This window comes from Acomys minous, assembly GCF_964271855.1.
Source record: "Acomys minous genome assembly, chromosome: 2".
In the NCBI taxonomy this organism is placed as follows: domain Eukaryota; kingdom Metazoa; phylum Chordata; class Mammalia; order Rodentia; family Muridae; genus Acomys; species Acomys minous.
In genome coordinates, this window is record NC_140484.1 from 75,629,301 (window position 1) to 75,646,546 (window position 17,246).

The 17,246-nt window shown below is 45.1% G+C and overlaps 1 protein-coding gene across 3 annotated transcripts in view; it reads right to left on the reverse strand.

Annotated features, from left to right (window-relative positions):
* The window catches only part of LCMT1 (leucine carboxyl methyltransferase 1), a 72,151-nt gene that overhangs the window by 18,915 nt on the left and 35,990 nt on the right, over positions 1-17,246 (reverse strand). For all 3 annotated transcript variants that reach the window (XM_084772351.1, XM_084772350.1, XM_084772349.1), the window contains exons 2-5: positions 14,870-14,961; positions 13,691-13,812; positions 7,808-7,884; positions 6,040-6,101 (exon numbers count right to left, since the gene is read on the reverse strand). In XM_084772351.1, coding sequence (XP_084628477.1) covers positions 6,040-6,101; positions 7,808-7,884; positions 13,691-13,717 — 166 coding nt within the window. In that variant the 5' untranslated portion in view covers positions 13,718-13,812; positions 14,870-14,961. The remainder of the gene's footprint in view (positions 1-6,039; positions 6,102-7,807; positions 7,885-13,690; positions 13,813-14,869; positions 14,962-17,246) is intronic.

Here is a 17,246-nt window from a genome sequence, read left to right on the forward strand (position 1 = left end):
TTATTTCATTTCATTTCATTTCATTTTATGCATATGGAAGTTTTGCCTGAATGTGTGGCTGTATATCATGTGCATGCCTGGTGCCTTCTGAGGCCAGAGGAGGCCTCAGATCCCCTGGAACTGAAATTACAGATGGTAGTGAACCTCCATGTGGATGCTGGGAATCAAACATGGGTCCTCTGGAAGAACAGCAAGTACTCTTAATGCTGAACCATCCCTCCAACCTAGATATGGCTTTTTCAAAATTAAAGTAATTTTAATCCAGGTATGGCGGTGCGTTCCTTTAATCCCAATACTTGGGAGGCAGAGACAAGTGTATCTCTGTGAATTCAAGGCTAATCTGGTCAACATAGCAAGTTGCAGCAGAGCCAGGGTTACATAGAGAAACCTTATCTCTAAATATAAATAGTAAAAATATTCATAATCATAATAATGATAATGAAAGGTAAAATTCTAGGTTCGGTCACAGTCCCTGCCTCACTGCAGTAAGGTGAGGAATGACAGAAGAGACACCTCTTGTGGCCTCCTTATGGGTACATGCAGCCTCAGGCTCATACACACACAACACACAAACAAGTCACATGACAGGAGAGTGAAAATTAAGCCAAATCACATCTTCTAAAGTTATCAGTATAACATTGTGGCCTTTTTCCTTTATGTTTAAGCTCACTTCTCTCTCACACACAGGTATTTAAGAAAATAGGACCAGCCAAACAAAACACCTTGTACTCAGCCATATGCTGTACTGGATATTTGGTATTACTAAATTTTCTCCATTTGAGACACTTCAATGAGCATCCTGGTACATGCAGTGATAATGTTCCTGTCAGTCACTTCTTCAAGGCAGAGGGATGTTAGTGGAATAAAAAAGTAAAAAACTAAGCCTGTTTAAATACTGATACCAATTGGTGGGTGGTTCTCCAAACACTACACCATTTGGAATGTGTTATGTTTAAAAGAAAGTAGCTTATGTGGCAATGCATTTACAAAATGATTAAGACCATGAGTTTTCAGATGTGCCAGAGGTAGAAGGAACGGTGCCCACAGCGGTCCTCAAGCTTCACGGCCATCACAGTCACCCTTGAGGCCTGCACCCAGATCTGCGATTGTGTAGCCCTTCCCACAGCAGACATCTGCATCTCCAGCACATCCCCAGGTGGCTCTGATGTTGTCAGTCTGGAAACTACACTTTCAGAGCCATGGATGTAAATCCAATGACACTGGTCTTTGATGGCCATCAGTGTAGCCATGCTACCTTGGTGTGTCCTTATAAACTCTTGCAGGTATTGAATTACTGGATGCTTGCTTGTTTGTTTCTTAGCTCAGACTGGCCTTGCACTCACAGCAATCCTTCCACTGCTTAGTGCTGGATCAATTATCTACCACGGGCCTTATTTACTATTTCCTCAGTGGTACAGAAAATGTGGGAAGGTGACAGACAATAGCTATCCTGACTCACTGACCCTGACTCAAGTTCTTTCGGCTCTGAGGAGCCCTAGCAAAAGGTGCTGAAAATGGCACAGTGCCTGTCTTGCACGTACAAAACCCTGTATTCAACCCCAGTACTAAAGAAAAACATTATACCATGTACGCAGGGCCCCTTAGCATCTTCATCAGGCCATCTGGCTGATTCAAATACACTGAAAGAAAATAGCGCTTCTGGGAGCCCTTTAGATGTCAGGAAAGCAATAAAGAACAAACAGGGAGCCCAGAGACAGCCCCAGGGTACCACAATGCTGGATCAAGAAAACAATATAAAGAATACAAAAGCAGTTGTCTGGCCTATACCAGAAACAAACAATTCCCATATGCCTGTGCGCCTTCTTTAAAACAGGACATTGATAGGAAGCATGCCTTGAATGAGTTTTTCTATTCCTGACCAAAACCCAAAAGACACACAACAGAATTTTGAAGCCTGCAGTTCTCTAATATAAAGGAGAGCAGAGGTAGAAGAGGCAACCACGTGGACCAGTGTCAAAACAGCAAGAGCACACAGTGCACAAGGGCAGCAAATGTGAGCACACAGTGCACAAGGGCAGCCGAGGTGAGCACACAGTGCACAAGAGCAGCCGAGGTGAGCACACAGTGCACAAGGGCAGCCGAGGTGAGCACACAGTGCACAAGGGCAGCAGATGTGAGCACAAGTGCACAAGGGCAGCAGAGGTGAGCACATAGTGTACAAGGGCAGCAGAGGTGAGCACACAGTGCACAAGGGCAGCAGAGGTGAGCACACAGTGCACAAGGGCAGCAGAGGTGAGCACACAGTGCACAAGGGCAGCAGATGTGAGCACAAGTGCACAAGGGCAGCAGAGGTGAGCACATAGTGTACAAGGGCAGCAGAGGTGAGCACACAGTGCACAAGGGCAGCAGAGGTGAGCACACAGTGCACAAGGGCAGCAAATGTGAGCACACAGTGCACAAGGGCAGCAGAGGTGAGCACACAGTGATCGAGGCTCCCAGCCCCAGCCCATATCAAGGAGGCACTCCACACAACAGGCAGGAAGGACCGGACAAGAAGACCTTTAATGTAACAGAATCCACGGCCGTGAACAGCACAGGCCCTAAGTCAAAGTTGTTCTGGTTGTTTGACACCCTGTTTGTCCTCAGGGGAAGCCTCTCCACTATGTCACAGGGACCACAATGGACTGTGGGGACCTGGTCTCAAAGCAAGGTCCAGAGAAGTCTTATTCTTCTGAGAAAACAGACACTTTTATAAAATCCAGCACTGGTTCCGGGATCAAGCAGGAAGCCTTGCACACTAGAGCACCCCCCAGATGTGACAGGAAGGACTTGCCCATGTATTAGGTAAGGGGGTGCAAGCTTGAAATCCTAGCACTTGGAGGTAGAGGCAGGAAGGCTGACAGCTGGAGGACAGCTTTAGCTACATAGCAAGTCTGGGCTAGCCTGGGCTTCATGAGACACTGTCTTGGGGAAAAAAATTATAAATAACACCTGTGCATTGCTACTGGTAGCTTTGTAATCAGCACTCCTTTAGAGGACTTTTTGCTAAGAGGATTGACAAAGGAGAAGCTTTGATAAAACAGCTAATAAGGCTTAACAACTAAGAACTAGCATACACAAAATGAGACAATTATGAAAATCCTCATTACATAAGCTCAGCCAAAGGGCAACTTCACCACCCGGGAGCACAGAGCAGTATCTAAAGACATGTTTGCTTGTCACAACTGAGGGCTGTGCTGTGGAAGTACCTCGTGATGAGCAAGCCCCTCCGCAGCCGACTCAGACCAGAAACATCAACAGTGAAGACAGAGACCCTGAAGGAGAGAGACTCACAAAAACTCAAGAGCATATAGTAAAGTGTTAACGCCCTCAAGTAACACACAGAAGCTACTCAGGAGGCTGAGGAAAAGCATCACTGCAACCCTGGAATTTGACACCAACGTGGACAACATAGCAAGACTTTTAACTTAAACGAAACAGAACAAGCAAACAAACAATCCTCGAGTGGTCCTAAATACTCTGTGATGGCGCAGTCATTGCACATTGTGGCTTATGCAGATCACCAGCTAAAACCAAAAGTACATGGCCTTTCACTTTCGCCACCGCCAGCCTGTAGCTCTAGGCAAGTAACACAACCACATGACTACCTTTCTTTTAAGCAAAAAATGTAGACAATGCTGATCTTAAATGATTATATTTAGTATTGAAGATGTTATACTGATAAGCTCAAGGTCCCCAAACGTGTACTAAGGTACCCTGGGTAGTATAGCAAATTGACAGGGATGAAACAGTATTTTAAATTTCTGCAGGAAACAGATATTTAATGTCAGTCAGACATAAACAAAACACACTTTCAACAGTACATCTCTTTGTATTCCTCCAATGCTCTCATCCCTCTGGGAAGTTAAGCTCTTGTATGCCATAAATAAAAAGCAAAAACTTGACTGTCAACATGGAGGACATGGGTGGTCCCCAGCCTGATTCGAAGGCAAAGCTCTGAGGTACCCACGTACACAGGTCACATTAGTAATAGCAATTTCTGAAGAATGAAGTAGCTGCGCATGGTGGCGCCTTTGATCCCAGCACTCGGGAGGCAGAGGCAGGTGGATCTCTGTGAGTTTGCGGTCAGCCTGGTCTCCAAATCGAGTTCCAGGACAGCCAGGGCTCTTACACATAGAGACCTTGCCTCAAAAAACAAAACCTAAGAATGAAATAGTCACACCTAAAGCAGTGGTGCACATCTAGAATCCCAGCAAGCACTTGGGCGGCTGAGGTGGAAGGGTTAGAACTTTAGCACAGCCTTGGCTGAATAGCAAGGCTCGTCTAAATGCATGAATGAATAAACAGTGCTTGCCCAGCTTGTCTATTGCCTTTCAAATGACTAATAAATGGATACAGCCTATATACTTAAGATGTCTGAACTCAGTTAATTAGTACCCTGAAGTGTGGAAGATGTCATATGGCCTAGAATACTGTGGAGTTACTGAGACCTTCAAGGCACTGTAACTTTAAACAGATGGAGTCAGCCTGACCTAGCTCAGTGCCTAGGAACACACAGGAGGCCTTCGGCAAAGACAAGAGCCCAGCTGAGGAGTTCTACCCAATGAACCTAACTAAAGAGACAAGTCATTCTGTGATGGTAGCTGTTTTGGGCCACATGGTTCACAGTGGTTCGCTACAGAGCAAAAGGCAAGGGTGTGGCAAAGGCTGCGGTCATTGCTACAGTTCAGGAAAAGGCATAAGCAAAGTGAACATCTGAGCAAAGTTGCATGGTCTGTAAACAACACTCACCTACACAAGTCTAAATAGTGAGTGACTCAACAGCGCTGGTATTTTCAGGTAAGCATTTTAAAAGGCATGCTGATCTGAGCTGAACTCAACCAATCCAACCTGTCACTTCTTTAACAAAAGACTATTATTTTTAAAGATTATAAAATGCTCTTTTAGATAAGAGATTTTTCTCAGAACACTTGAGGCTTTGTTTTAAGGTAAAAGGGAATCCATCTTAGGTGGATTTCTTGACCACATGCAAGATTAATTTACCCACCTATCCCCCATCTGATAACTCATTAGCACTATGCATGGGGTCCTGGGCCAATTCTGGGAATACAAGGATGATCGAGAACATGTGCTCTAAGCTGGGTATGGTGGCACTGCCTGTGACCCCAACGCTGAGGAGGAAGACACAAAAGAAACCTTAGTTCTAGGCCAATCCAAGCTACTCAGAGTCCTGAAGCAAAAGCAAAAACCAACCAACAGTAACGCCTCTGTCATCATGGGGCTTATAATCCAACAGGAAAGATGAAAAAATGAATACAACCAAGCATGGTAATGCTATGTAAGGAATATGTACAATAGGAAATGGTTTCACACATTTCTGCATCGTTGATCAAAATGATGCAAGGTGCCAGGGTGGTCATGACAAGTCCTAATGTGACACCAATTAACCAAGGACACAGATGCTTGTTAGTTAGAGAAAAGTGAATGGCACAACATGTACAGCCAATCTACACGCGGAGACAGAGGCTAGCAGCCATATGACTCCTGTGGAAACTTCAGCGAGACTCTACTCACAAGAAACGTGGCTACGCCTGCAGTTGTGCACAAAAGGAGGTCTGTGGGTGCCTGACGGCTACTGTGTTGATAACCAGAGAAGGCCCCTCTCGGAGCATGTCTTCTCACTTTTATGATACTAAACCCCTTGACCTTCTCTGTCAACCACAACTGAACACAATGGAAAATTTTGGCAAAGATCTAAAAAACAAAACAAATCAAAACAAAAACCACCACAATCTGGAAGGCTCAGCACTGAGAGAATGTGTCAGAAACAATTACAATTACATAGGGGTCTTGGGATGTGGCTAAGTGGTAAAGGGCTTGACTAGCATGTAGAAGGTCCTAGGTTTGACCCCCAGCGCTAAAGAAAACTGCCGAGCAGCAATACTGATGGCTGGAGCTAAGCAAAGCTGTGCAAGTGAATGGGCGCGTTTATGTTGAGAATGTTATACTGAGAAGCACCCTGTCTCAAACAGGCACACGTGTTACAATCCCACCCGTGCCGCTCATAAGGCTACTTGCCCATCTGAAGAGTGTCCTCTGGGTGTAACTCCATGATGGGTCTGAAGAGAAGCGGCTTGTTCCTACAGGAGGATGGCAGAGGGGGAAAGAGAGTCAATCAGCACATGAGTGCATTCACTGACAACGCCGACGTCTCCACAGGCTGTGCACACATTTAGTACCCCGCATCTAATACTTACGACCAGATCTGGGACGGCTGTGAACCTGCAGTACTTGCAGACTTCACCATCATGCTTCCCTAACTGGGCATGATGCTGGAAAAGGTTGATTCGGGAGCATTTTTACTCCAGAGTTTGGACGAGGAGGACTGATGTATTGCTAATGTGCAGAACAAGGGCCATGCGAGGAGTCTTTCAATCTCCCTACATTTGACCCTATGCACACAGTAGTAGTAGTTCAGCCCACGCTGGCTGCAGATTAGGGCTGCTCTGCATTTGGTATTCAAATCACATACTGGTCACAAAGTAATTCAATTTAAAAATAGCTAAAAGTAGTCTAACACAAAATGTTCCAGGATTTTCCAGATACCTCCAGTTTCTTGCTTATTCTCAAACAAAACTGTGCCTTACGACCCTGGCTCCTCTTTGCCACACAGGTACAAAAGACTGACCCTTGACATTTATACAGTAACAGTCAGAAATCAGAAAACCACTCAGCTACACGCAGCTGAGACCTGTCTTTCTTTCCAGGAAACCATCTTGAGCCTCACCTAGGGCCTGTTCACTCCCACTTCACCCAGAGTGCTAATGAGCTCAGAACTATACAGTTCCAAGGCATTGTTCATCATCTTAAAAGCCTATTTAGTATAAAATGTATTTAATGTTTAGAAAAACTGGAGAACTCATAGCATAGGCCCCAGAAAAGCTTGGGGAAAAAAAAACTCTCAATGCATAGGGATGTAGTAGCTCTAAAGAATAAGTGAAGTTTTAATGTATATGGAATTTAAAATATATAATAAGCTTTTGTTTAAATAACTACTTACAGTGGGGCAGGGGTGTTAAAAAACAAACTAAGGAGCCCTGACAGAGGGCTTTCAGATCAGGGTTTGGATCTTAGCTCTGCCCTGAGCAAGTCAATGTCTCTGCGCAGCAGAAGAGTCATCATCTCCACAGAGGGTTCTGAGCACTCAGTTGCCAAGTCTACTTGAGGAGTGAGCCATCCAAAAAGCACTCAAGACAGCAAGATGCAAAGAAAAGTGCATCATCTACAGCTCTGCAAGGCCCTCAGAACAGCTGGCACGGCATTCAAACCAAGAAAGAAATTACGACATTAATTTGGGGCCAGGCTTCTGTCTATACCCCAGGATAAATCAGGCATCAAAATACATAAGAACTGCCAGGCATGGTGGTGCAAGCCTGTAATCCCAGCACTTGGAAGAGAAAGGCAGGCAGATGTCTGAGTTCGAGGCCAACCTGATCTAAAAAGCGAGTCTAGGACAACCAAGGCTACGTAGAGAAACCCTGTCTTGAAAACAAAAAATAAAACAAACAAACAAACAAAAAATACATAAGACCTCAGAGTGCTCGACTATGCTGTGCATCGGGCTATTTTCAGTTTCCTGAGACGTCCCATCACTGAGTAAGGTCATGCAGGAGGGACACTGATTGCTCAAGACTGCACAGCGTGCAGGACTGACGGTGCCAGAGCAAGAGAGGGAAGTGAAAGGCATCGCCCTCCACTGAGGTCTCTCACATTCAACCTGATACACCAAAGGTTGGTTGAGTGTCCACCTACTGGTCCCCCTGTCCCCCAACAAAGCCACACTTACTTTATGGTGTGCAGCTTTCTCGTGACTATCATTGGAAAGTCGACTTCAAAGTATTTATTTGGGAGAAGACCTTCATCCTGGAGAAAAGCACACAGAACCATTCCTTAGCTCACACAGTCACTGCATGCAGCAAGCACTAAGCACGCCTAACCGCAATGGGCGCTTAGGGACTGGGTCAGGAGACTCATGGTCAGAAGTGTGTTACTTGTTTTTATTTGTGTGTACGAATGCTTGCCTGAAGTGTGTCTGTGCAACATGTGTGTACCTGCTGCCTGCAAAGGTCATTAAATCCTGTGGAATTAAAGATGGTTATGAACAGCCACATGGGTGCTGAGAATTGATCTTGGGTCCTCTGTAAGAACAAGTGCTCTTAACTGGTAAGCCCTCTCTTCAGCCAGAAGGCACTTTTCAAATTACTATGTCTCCATAAGAATGTATCTGAGAGGAGCAGGAATGAATAGAGAAGCTGGGAACAGCTCGGTCACTGAGGTGCTTCATACAAGCGTGAGAACCTAAATTTAATCCCTAAGACTCATAGAAGAATACAAAGCATGGTGGTGTGAGTTTGTAATCCCAGTGCCAGAAGGCAAAACCAGGAGGGCCCCTGCAGCTGATTGGCCAGTTAGTCAAGCCTAATGTTCAGCTCTAAGCCAATGAGAAACCCTGTCTCAAAGGAGAGGGATAGTGTTTGTGTACATATGCATGAACATATGTGCTCACATCACCACAAAAACACACACATGCATGAAAAAGGAATAGCTACATGAAAAGCTAAGAGGTGTCTGTTTTTCCAGGTAAAGTCTAGAAGAGCTTGAAGGTGGGACAGTGGGAGAGAAGCGGTGAGTTGTTGCAACACAGTACATACAGTGTTCTTCCAAAAGCACTTGAAACCGTTAGAGACTACCCGGAAGTCCATGCAGAATTTGTATTGACTAGCATTTTAGGGATTCATTTAGAACCAAACAGCTAGCTGGGCAGTGGTGGCACTCGCCTTTAATCCCAGTACCTGAGTCCCAAGACAGCCAAGGTTATACAAAGAAGCTCTGTCTCAAAAACAAACAAATAAACAAACAAACAAAACAAAAATGAGTGAGTGAGTGAGTGAATAAATAGATAGAATTAAACAGCTACTATGTGGAGGCGTCATCACATGCACAGGGTTAGGATCTGGTGAAAAGTGGGGCCTGGACCCCAGCTCCACCATTTATCTGAATGGCCAAGAGGTCATCACTTTAAAAGTGAAGACAGCAGCTGGAGAGAGGCCTCAGTAGTTAAAAGCAATGATGGTCTTTCCAGAGGACCCAGGTTTGATTCCCAGCACGTGCGCACACACAGACACAGACACAGACACACACACACACACACACACACACACACACACACACACACACTTGTAGTTCAGAAACACCTGTAACTCCAGTTCCAGATCTGACGTCCTCTTCTGGCCCCTGAGGTTATGCAGGCATGTTCATGGTACACGGACACACACGTAGGCCATGCACATGTAACCAGAACCCTTTTTACAGCGAAGACAATGCTACCACTCATGTGGTGGAAGGGTAAGTGAGTTAATCCATGAAGGGCACCATGGGAAGGGCGTGATGGTAGTAAAGTCTATGCCTGTGCCTTTATTATTTATAAACACAGGTAGAGGTGCAGCTCAGGATCCAACACTAATTTCTCACTGTGAACTACTGTGCGTGCACACCCACCCAGACAGCTCCATCCTTTCTTCTGCTTTTCCTGGCACAGTGGGTGGCTACACCCCATCCAAACTACTACTACTGCTCACCGTCCTCATGGTGCTCCACTCACTCCCTCACTCTACCCTGCTGACTGCTCTCAACCTGCCCGTTCCTCCTCAGCCGTCACCTCTCACCCTGACTACAACAACACAGCTCCCCAGTCTTTCTGCTGCACACTACGTTACCCCCGGCAGCTCTTCACAGTGAGATACAGCAGGAAGCAAGGCCCAGCCTTTCTCCTTAGTGCTCATGGCATCCACACTTACAGTTCAGAAACACAGACCTGTCTGTATACTGTAAAGAAGTGCAAGAGACCATTGACATCCTGAATCTGGTGGTGTCTTCGCAGGTGCCAGACGCAGTAAGGGAAAGGAGACTCTGGGGCAGGGGACTCCTTCTTTCTGCCCTGAGCAACTGCAAACACGAGAGCAATCATGGAAACCGTTATAAGAGATGAAGACCAGGTGTGGAGGTGTAGACGAATGAGGGACCAGATACAGCAAGGACAACCTGTTGGGGACAGAGCCACCAGAGCTGCATGCTGGCAGGAAAAGAACCCCTTCCATCTCCCAGCATGGAGTCGGCTCCTCTGCTAAAATCCTAAACCTGAGGCTTCCTGCACAAGGGAGGGAGGAAGGACAGTACCCCGCTCCCTCGGCTCAGGAACTGCAGCTGCCCACTGAATGGTTTGGTTTGTGTTCTGCGAAGCTCGGCTGTGGAGAAGCAACTTGAAGACACTTGAAGGATGTGTTCAGGGAACACGAGAGCACGTTTATAAGAAATCCTAAAGACTGTTCATGATGTACGACTGCTAGGAAGGGAAGAACTGTACTTGAAGCCAGAGCTGCAGCTCAGTGGAAGAGCACTTGCCTAACATGCAAGAAGCCCTGGCGTCCATCCCCAGCACCACAAAACAAAACTGCTTTACTCAAAGGATACAAGTCAGGTCACCTGCAACTCCAACAGACAACAATGCAAGCAAACACATAAGGCCAACGCTGTCCTTCCTCTCCCACAGGAACAGGATGGCCTTTTTCAAGGGCTAGTGCAGCCACTTCCTCTCCTGAGCCTCCTAGTTTCCTTCCCAGTTGAGGGGGATGCACTGTGGCAAGTCATGCTTCAATCACTGATGTTCTGATTCTCTGGGCTGTGGACACTGCAGGCCTAATGAGCTCCCAGTTAGCCAGGTGGTGGCGCACGCCTTTAATCCCAGCACTTGAGAGGCAGAGGCAGGCGGATCGCTGTGAGTTCCAGGCCAGCCTGTTCTAAAAAGCGACTCCAAGAAGCCAAGGATACATAGAGAAACCTTGTCTTGAAAACCTTTAAAAAAGAAAAAAAAGAGCTCCCAGTTAATGAGCTGGTACAGAAGGCCCCGAGTCTGGGTCAGACTTACTATAGATCTGCCCGGAAGAACATCACCGAGACACAGAGAGGAACCACCACTTCACACACTGCCGAAGTCAATGCTGCCTCCTTCCACAGGACTCAAGAGACATCAAGAAGCTGAGGTGCCTTAAAGGGGTTCACCTTTCTTGTGTTATTCCTTCTGTGAAGTCCCAGCCTTCCTGACTCTTGGAAACAGCAGCTATACAAAGGGTCTTGGACCTGAGATCATCCAGGAGCAGAAAGCCCATACTAGTAGCGTCCCCTCTGCAGACACAGCCTTCCTAGCTGGAAGGCATGGGATACAGTAAGAGCGGGATAGACTCTTCCTATGCTTTTATGGAAAGACACATCTCTAAAGTATAGATTTGTATTTTTTCTGCAAAGAGCCAGAAAACAATTTAACCTTTACAGGCCAGATGGTCTCTGTTATAACTAGTTAACTGTGTTGTTATCTTAGTCATATGGCTGCTAAATATGAACAATATACAAACAAATGGAAGTGACTGTGTTCCAATGACGCTTTATTTACAAAAACAGGTGGTAGGCCAGACTTAGCCAATAGCTTACAGTTGGCAGCTCATGCTGTGAAAGAGGAAACAGGAAGCAAGAGAGAGCTCCAAGGCTAAGAGCACTGGCTGCTCTTCCTGAGGACCATGGGTTTAACTCCCAGCACCTACAGGGCAGCTCACAAACATCTGTAACCCCAGTTGCAGGGGATCTGATGCTCTCCTGTGCCTTCTGTGGATACCAGGCATGCATTTGGTTCACAAGCATACATACAGGCAAAACACCCATAACAAAAAATTAACTTAAAAAAAAAAAAAAAGGAAAATACCTACAATACCCTTAAAAAGGAACTTTGGATTTAAGGAAAAAGTGCTTTGCCGGGTATGGTGGTGCATTCCTGTAATCCCGGCACTCAGGAGGCAGAGGCAGGTGGATCACTGTGAGTTCAAGGCCAGCCTGGTCTACAAAGTGAGTCCACGACAGCGAAGGCTACACAGAGAAACCCTGACTAGAAGGAGGGAAAGAAGAAGAAAAAGAAGGAGGAGGAGGAGGAGGAAGAGGAGAAGAAGAAAAAGTGCTTCAGACCAACATGATTATCAATAAAAATATGAAATTTTCACAAAGGACTTTCAAACTTTCTGGCATTTTCCTTACTATTTGACAGGCAAGTTTCTTCTTATAAGAGATAAACTTTGTTCACAAATTAAAAATCCCAGATTTAGTAATTACCAACTTATTTACAAGAAGGGGAAAGAAAGCACGCATGTGATAAATGAATCTCGGGCCCTCGGGCCCACGTGGAAGGATCTCTCAACAGCAACACCTTTACACAATATACACTCAAGTTCCATGCGACTCTCTGCCGCAAAGACAAAAGATGTCTCCCGAAAGGCCTCCCTGAGCACCCACAGCACTGTGTGTAAACAAGGGCTTTAGTTCACTGCACGCGTGCGCGAAGTCGAAAGCCACTGGTTCTTGGAGCCCACAAGACACTGTCCCAGCCTCTCCTCCTCCATCTGTGAAAACCCCTCGCAGCGCTCTCACACTAATGCTCTGCCACATAAAAGTTTTCATAAATGCAGTTATCTTATCTCAGAGAAGAATGCAGAAGCAAAAGAGAACACCAAGATCACACTGAGGACACTGGCTTCTCACGTAAAACAAAAGCTGGGAGCTTTGATGACCAGAGTCCTTATCAGGTGACCTGATTAGGGGCCAAAGATCTACCAAGCAGGTCAGGTTATGACATATATTCTTATTTATCTCATTCTGCACGTACAAGCAACGTGGGGAAATGTACATACTCATGACTGCACATGACTGACCTCACAGCAAAGTCAGGAAACCTGCACAAACCTACAGAAAGAGCGTGGAACATAGAGGACGCATAACAGTGAAAACCAGGCTGTGCAGTCAAGGCCAACACGAGCAGAATCGCGTGCCTGCTGTGCGTATGACCGGACCTGCCTCTCTCCCCCTAACAGGGTAGCCAGAGGCCCACTTAGAGCAACTACAACAGGCTTTATATCACATCCTGCTCGACTCACAAATCTCTGAATCTTACCCAGAATGACATTACATGATCTTAGTTACTATCAAAATTACAAATTTATATTTGTTCTCAGTGAGCCTAGTGGAAATTTTTTCCTTCCCAATGTAAATCAACACATACAGAATAAAACATATGAATTTTTAGCATGATTTTTAATTTAACAAATTTTAAAATAACAATTAGAAACAATCTAACTTAATGGGCCCTGGTGAAAGAAAACAAAGAGCTGAAAGTTATCGTAGAGGTGACCGTGGGAGTCATGGGGCAGGTGGGATGGGATGAGAAAGGCTACCATTGAACTACTTTTAACAGATTTCTTTAAAGTTTATATACATGTGTCTATGTAGAAGTCTGTGTGCATGACTACTGTTAGCATGCACACACATGTGAAGTCAGAGGACATCTCAAGTGTCACTGCTCTCAGGCATGGTCTACTTCTGTCTGAAACAGGACTTCTCATTGGCTTAGAAATCCCCCAGGCACACAAGGCTCACCCGAGCCAAGAACGCCCAGGGGTCCTCCTGCCTCTGGCCCCTGCTCAGCTGGGATTACAGTGCAAACCTCTCCGCCCAGCTTGTTATGTGGATCCTGGGGGAAGAACTCAGCTTCACCAGTATTTTGAAAACTTTAAACTAGACAGTCATCTTCAAACAGTTAAACTGGAGCGACTGTCACAGGAGAACCTTTAATTACCTTTAGCTTCCAGAAGGTGGTATCCATCCCAGCCCCAAGGTTGAGAACTTGACAATGGCACTGTGTCTTCCGGAGAAAAGCTTTAATAAGCTGACTGACACCATGGACTCGAGCAAAATACCCTGAAAGACAGTTCAGAGAAACAAGCTGTCAGTCACTCAGGGACACACACATTATCCCACAAAGCCATCAGAGAACCAGGTGCCACAAGGGTTCCTGGCTCTGCAACACTCATCAGGAAATGTGCCTCAAGACCACAGAGGAGAACGCCAAGTAAACTAGCATGGCCTTACCTCAGGACCCACGGTGTTTACATCTCTTTGCATTGCTCGCAGAAACTATCTGCAAGGATCCATTTCTAGGGGCCACAGATGAATTAAGATAAAATGTGCTCAGTTTTCATTGGGGCAAGAAATGAACCATGTTTCTGCCTTGAGGAAATTACTCAAAAGCATATAACAGTTGTTACTAAACACTGTAAAAAGGCATAAAATGTTACCTTCACTCGGACAGATAGCTCAAAGCAAATGGTACATGATATTTTTGTTCTGCTCCGTGTTTTCTTGTGTTGTTTTTTGAGACAGGTTCTTATTGTATAGCCCAGAGAGCTTTAAACTCACGATTTTCCTGCCTCAACCTTCAAAAAACTCCAGGCATGCCCCACCACACTTGGCTTAAAAAGAGGTTACATGTGTGTGTACATATTTTTCAGTGCTAGGGATTGAACCCCTGAACTATTTGTACATGCTGAGCAAGCACTCTATAAATGAGCCACATCTGCAGCCATTCACAGGTTCTTATAGGAGAATTAGACAACAAAAATTTAGTAACATCATACTAGCGCCCCCCCTCCCCGCCCAAGACAGGGTTTCTTTGTGTAGCCTTGGCTGTCCTGGAACTCCCTCTGTAGACCAGGCTAGCCTCAAACTCAACAGTGATCCGCCTGCCTCTGCCCCCTGAGTGCTGAGATTAAAGGTGTGCACCACCACGCCCGGCCAGCAACACTATTTTTATGATCAGATTGAGATTAAAAAGGTTTATAGCTTGGTAAGGACACTGGTTACTAAGACCTTCCCTGTTCTTCATAAAGAGTACACCCTGGAAAAGTTCTCTCTGAAGTAAACTGTAAAATCTCGGGCTCATGGTGTTGCAATGGCAGGGAGGCAGATAAACACTTACCTCTGTTAATTTCAGGAGCCTTCCTCTCTTTAGACTGCCTTACAAGATGCTCAATGTATGGATCATGCCAGTAGCCAATGCTCACCGCAAACCTGGAAAAATTAAAAAGGTAAAAAGTGAGCAAAGATTTTCAGTCCTAGAGCCACTGTCAAGTTCCCAAGAACCAGGTTGAGGATCCAGAAGAAAATCACTGACTTGAAAGGGCCACTATATGCACAGGGGCTGCCTCACAAGCCCTTTGACAAGGCCCACCCGACATCTTCACACTTACATGGCACAAGCCTACGTGTGTCCCACTTCAAGTATGTCCCATCTCTCTTCTTCATATTGCTAATTTCTTTCCCAAGACCCTAAGCAAAAATAACCTCATGTCACCCTTCATAGTAATTTGTGATCATCTGTTCACTAGGTAAACATTTGGGCCACTTATGTCAAGATTTTATCAGCTGTAACAGAAAGTGTCCTAACTGCTACCCTGAGTCTTCACGCCTCCAGCCCCATGGTCCTTATTAACTAAGTCAAGACTTAAGTGTGTGTGCAGTACATCTCCAAGGTACAGTTTAAGGCCCCAGAAACAGACGCTTCATCTTCTCTTTGTATCTACCAATAAGACGTCTTTTCCTGTTTGTTTATGGTTTTGAGAAAACATATCCTGGCTGGTTTCAGTACATGCATTCCTCCTACCAAGGGTGAGGTCCCCATAGGTGCTACCATGCTAAGTGACACAGCTGACTTCCGCCTTCCTACAGTACGTGCTATTTTCTGTACAGACTTGTCTCTCACTGATGCTTGCCCATGTGTGATAACATCAAGTGTTTAATACAGCATGCAAAATACTAATGGCCAGGCCTTCTGCACGTGTCTATACAGTCAAAGCAAACAGCACACTTACAGTGAAGTTATTTAGTCTCTAAATAGTGAAACTCAGTGGTAGACTCAGTTATGGTGGTGCATACCTTTAACGCCAGCATTTGGGAGGCAAAGGCAGATGGATCTCTGAGACCTTGAGGCCAACTTGATTTATGTAGTGAGTTCCAGGCCATCCTGGGCTACATAGTGAAATCCTGACTCAGAAAGCAGAAGGAGACATCCTCAGTGAAGCCATTCTTGCCTAAGGTACTACGTTCAATCCCAGTACCACAAAATAAATAAATAAAAACAAAGGAATTAAACAGTTATGGTGTTCAATGACATCTGACTCACCACTACCAAATTCAACTTGAACAGTGTACAAATCTTCATTTTTTTCAATATGAAAGAGAATAAAATGGAAAATACCACTCTATGTCACACACAGGAAGGACGAAGACTGTTTCCCAGAAGTTTTGTAGTTATGTGTTGAGCTGCAGTGAGCTGTCTTCTCGCTGCTGTGGTTATCTGAGTTTTCAGGGGAATGTCATGGTGCCATCTAGTGGCATATGGCATATTTTCCATTGAAGAATAGTTCTTTCTTTTCCTTACCATAGGGAAGGAAGGGGGAGTGTTGTCAACTGAGATGTTCAATCAGGACCTCCCCATTTGACCAGACACAGCTGGTCAAACACTAGGGTTTTCCAACACATGGTAAGTGAGGAAGGAAAAGAAGGCTGCTTGAACGAAAAGGATGAGCATCAAATTCTAGGATTTACAGGTCATCCACTTGAGATTAACTAAACAAATTGGTGTATTTACACAAAGAAATGCTAACGGGTCTCCAATGCATACAATCCATGAGTTTGGGGGCAGGGGGCTAAAAGAAAAAGTGCCATTGTACTCTCCAAGGTTTCTTCCAACCCTGACTTTCTCTCTCTGTGAGTCTGAATGTTGGCTTTCATCTAACTTTGATCAGAGGCATCAAATGTAGTTTCAAACAGCAATCCAGGTCCCTTACATTGGATATTGAGAAAGGTGCCTGGGGGCTATGGATGCAGAGGCACAGCCACACCAGCAAATGTCTACTGTGTCTAACTGCACAGGTGATAGTAACACTTACTGACAGAGACCATTAGACACACAAAGGACAAACTGTGCCTGACTGTAAAGGAGTAAAGTGCAAAGACCTGCAGGTCACAGAATGGGATGGCTGCCTTCTCCCTGAGACACACTTAAGCCTGACTATCAGATAAACCTAAAAGGCAAGGAATAGACCAGGAGAAATACCAGAAGCCTATTACAAAACACTTAAATCTTCACAAAATAAAGAACTTTCATAAATTTGGGAGAAAATATCCTCAAATTCCCGGAAGAATAAAATGGATAAAAAGACATATTTGGAGACAATTCACAAAAGAAACAAAACTAACTAACATAAAAAAAAAATCAGCCTTAATAATAATTCTTAAAGGCAAGATAAAAGCTCAAATAGATTACTATTTCTCCCTTCAAATTGGCAAGACAA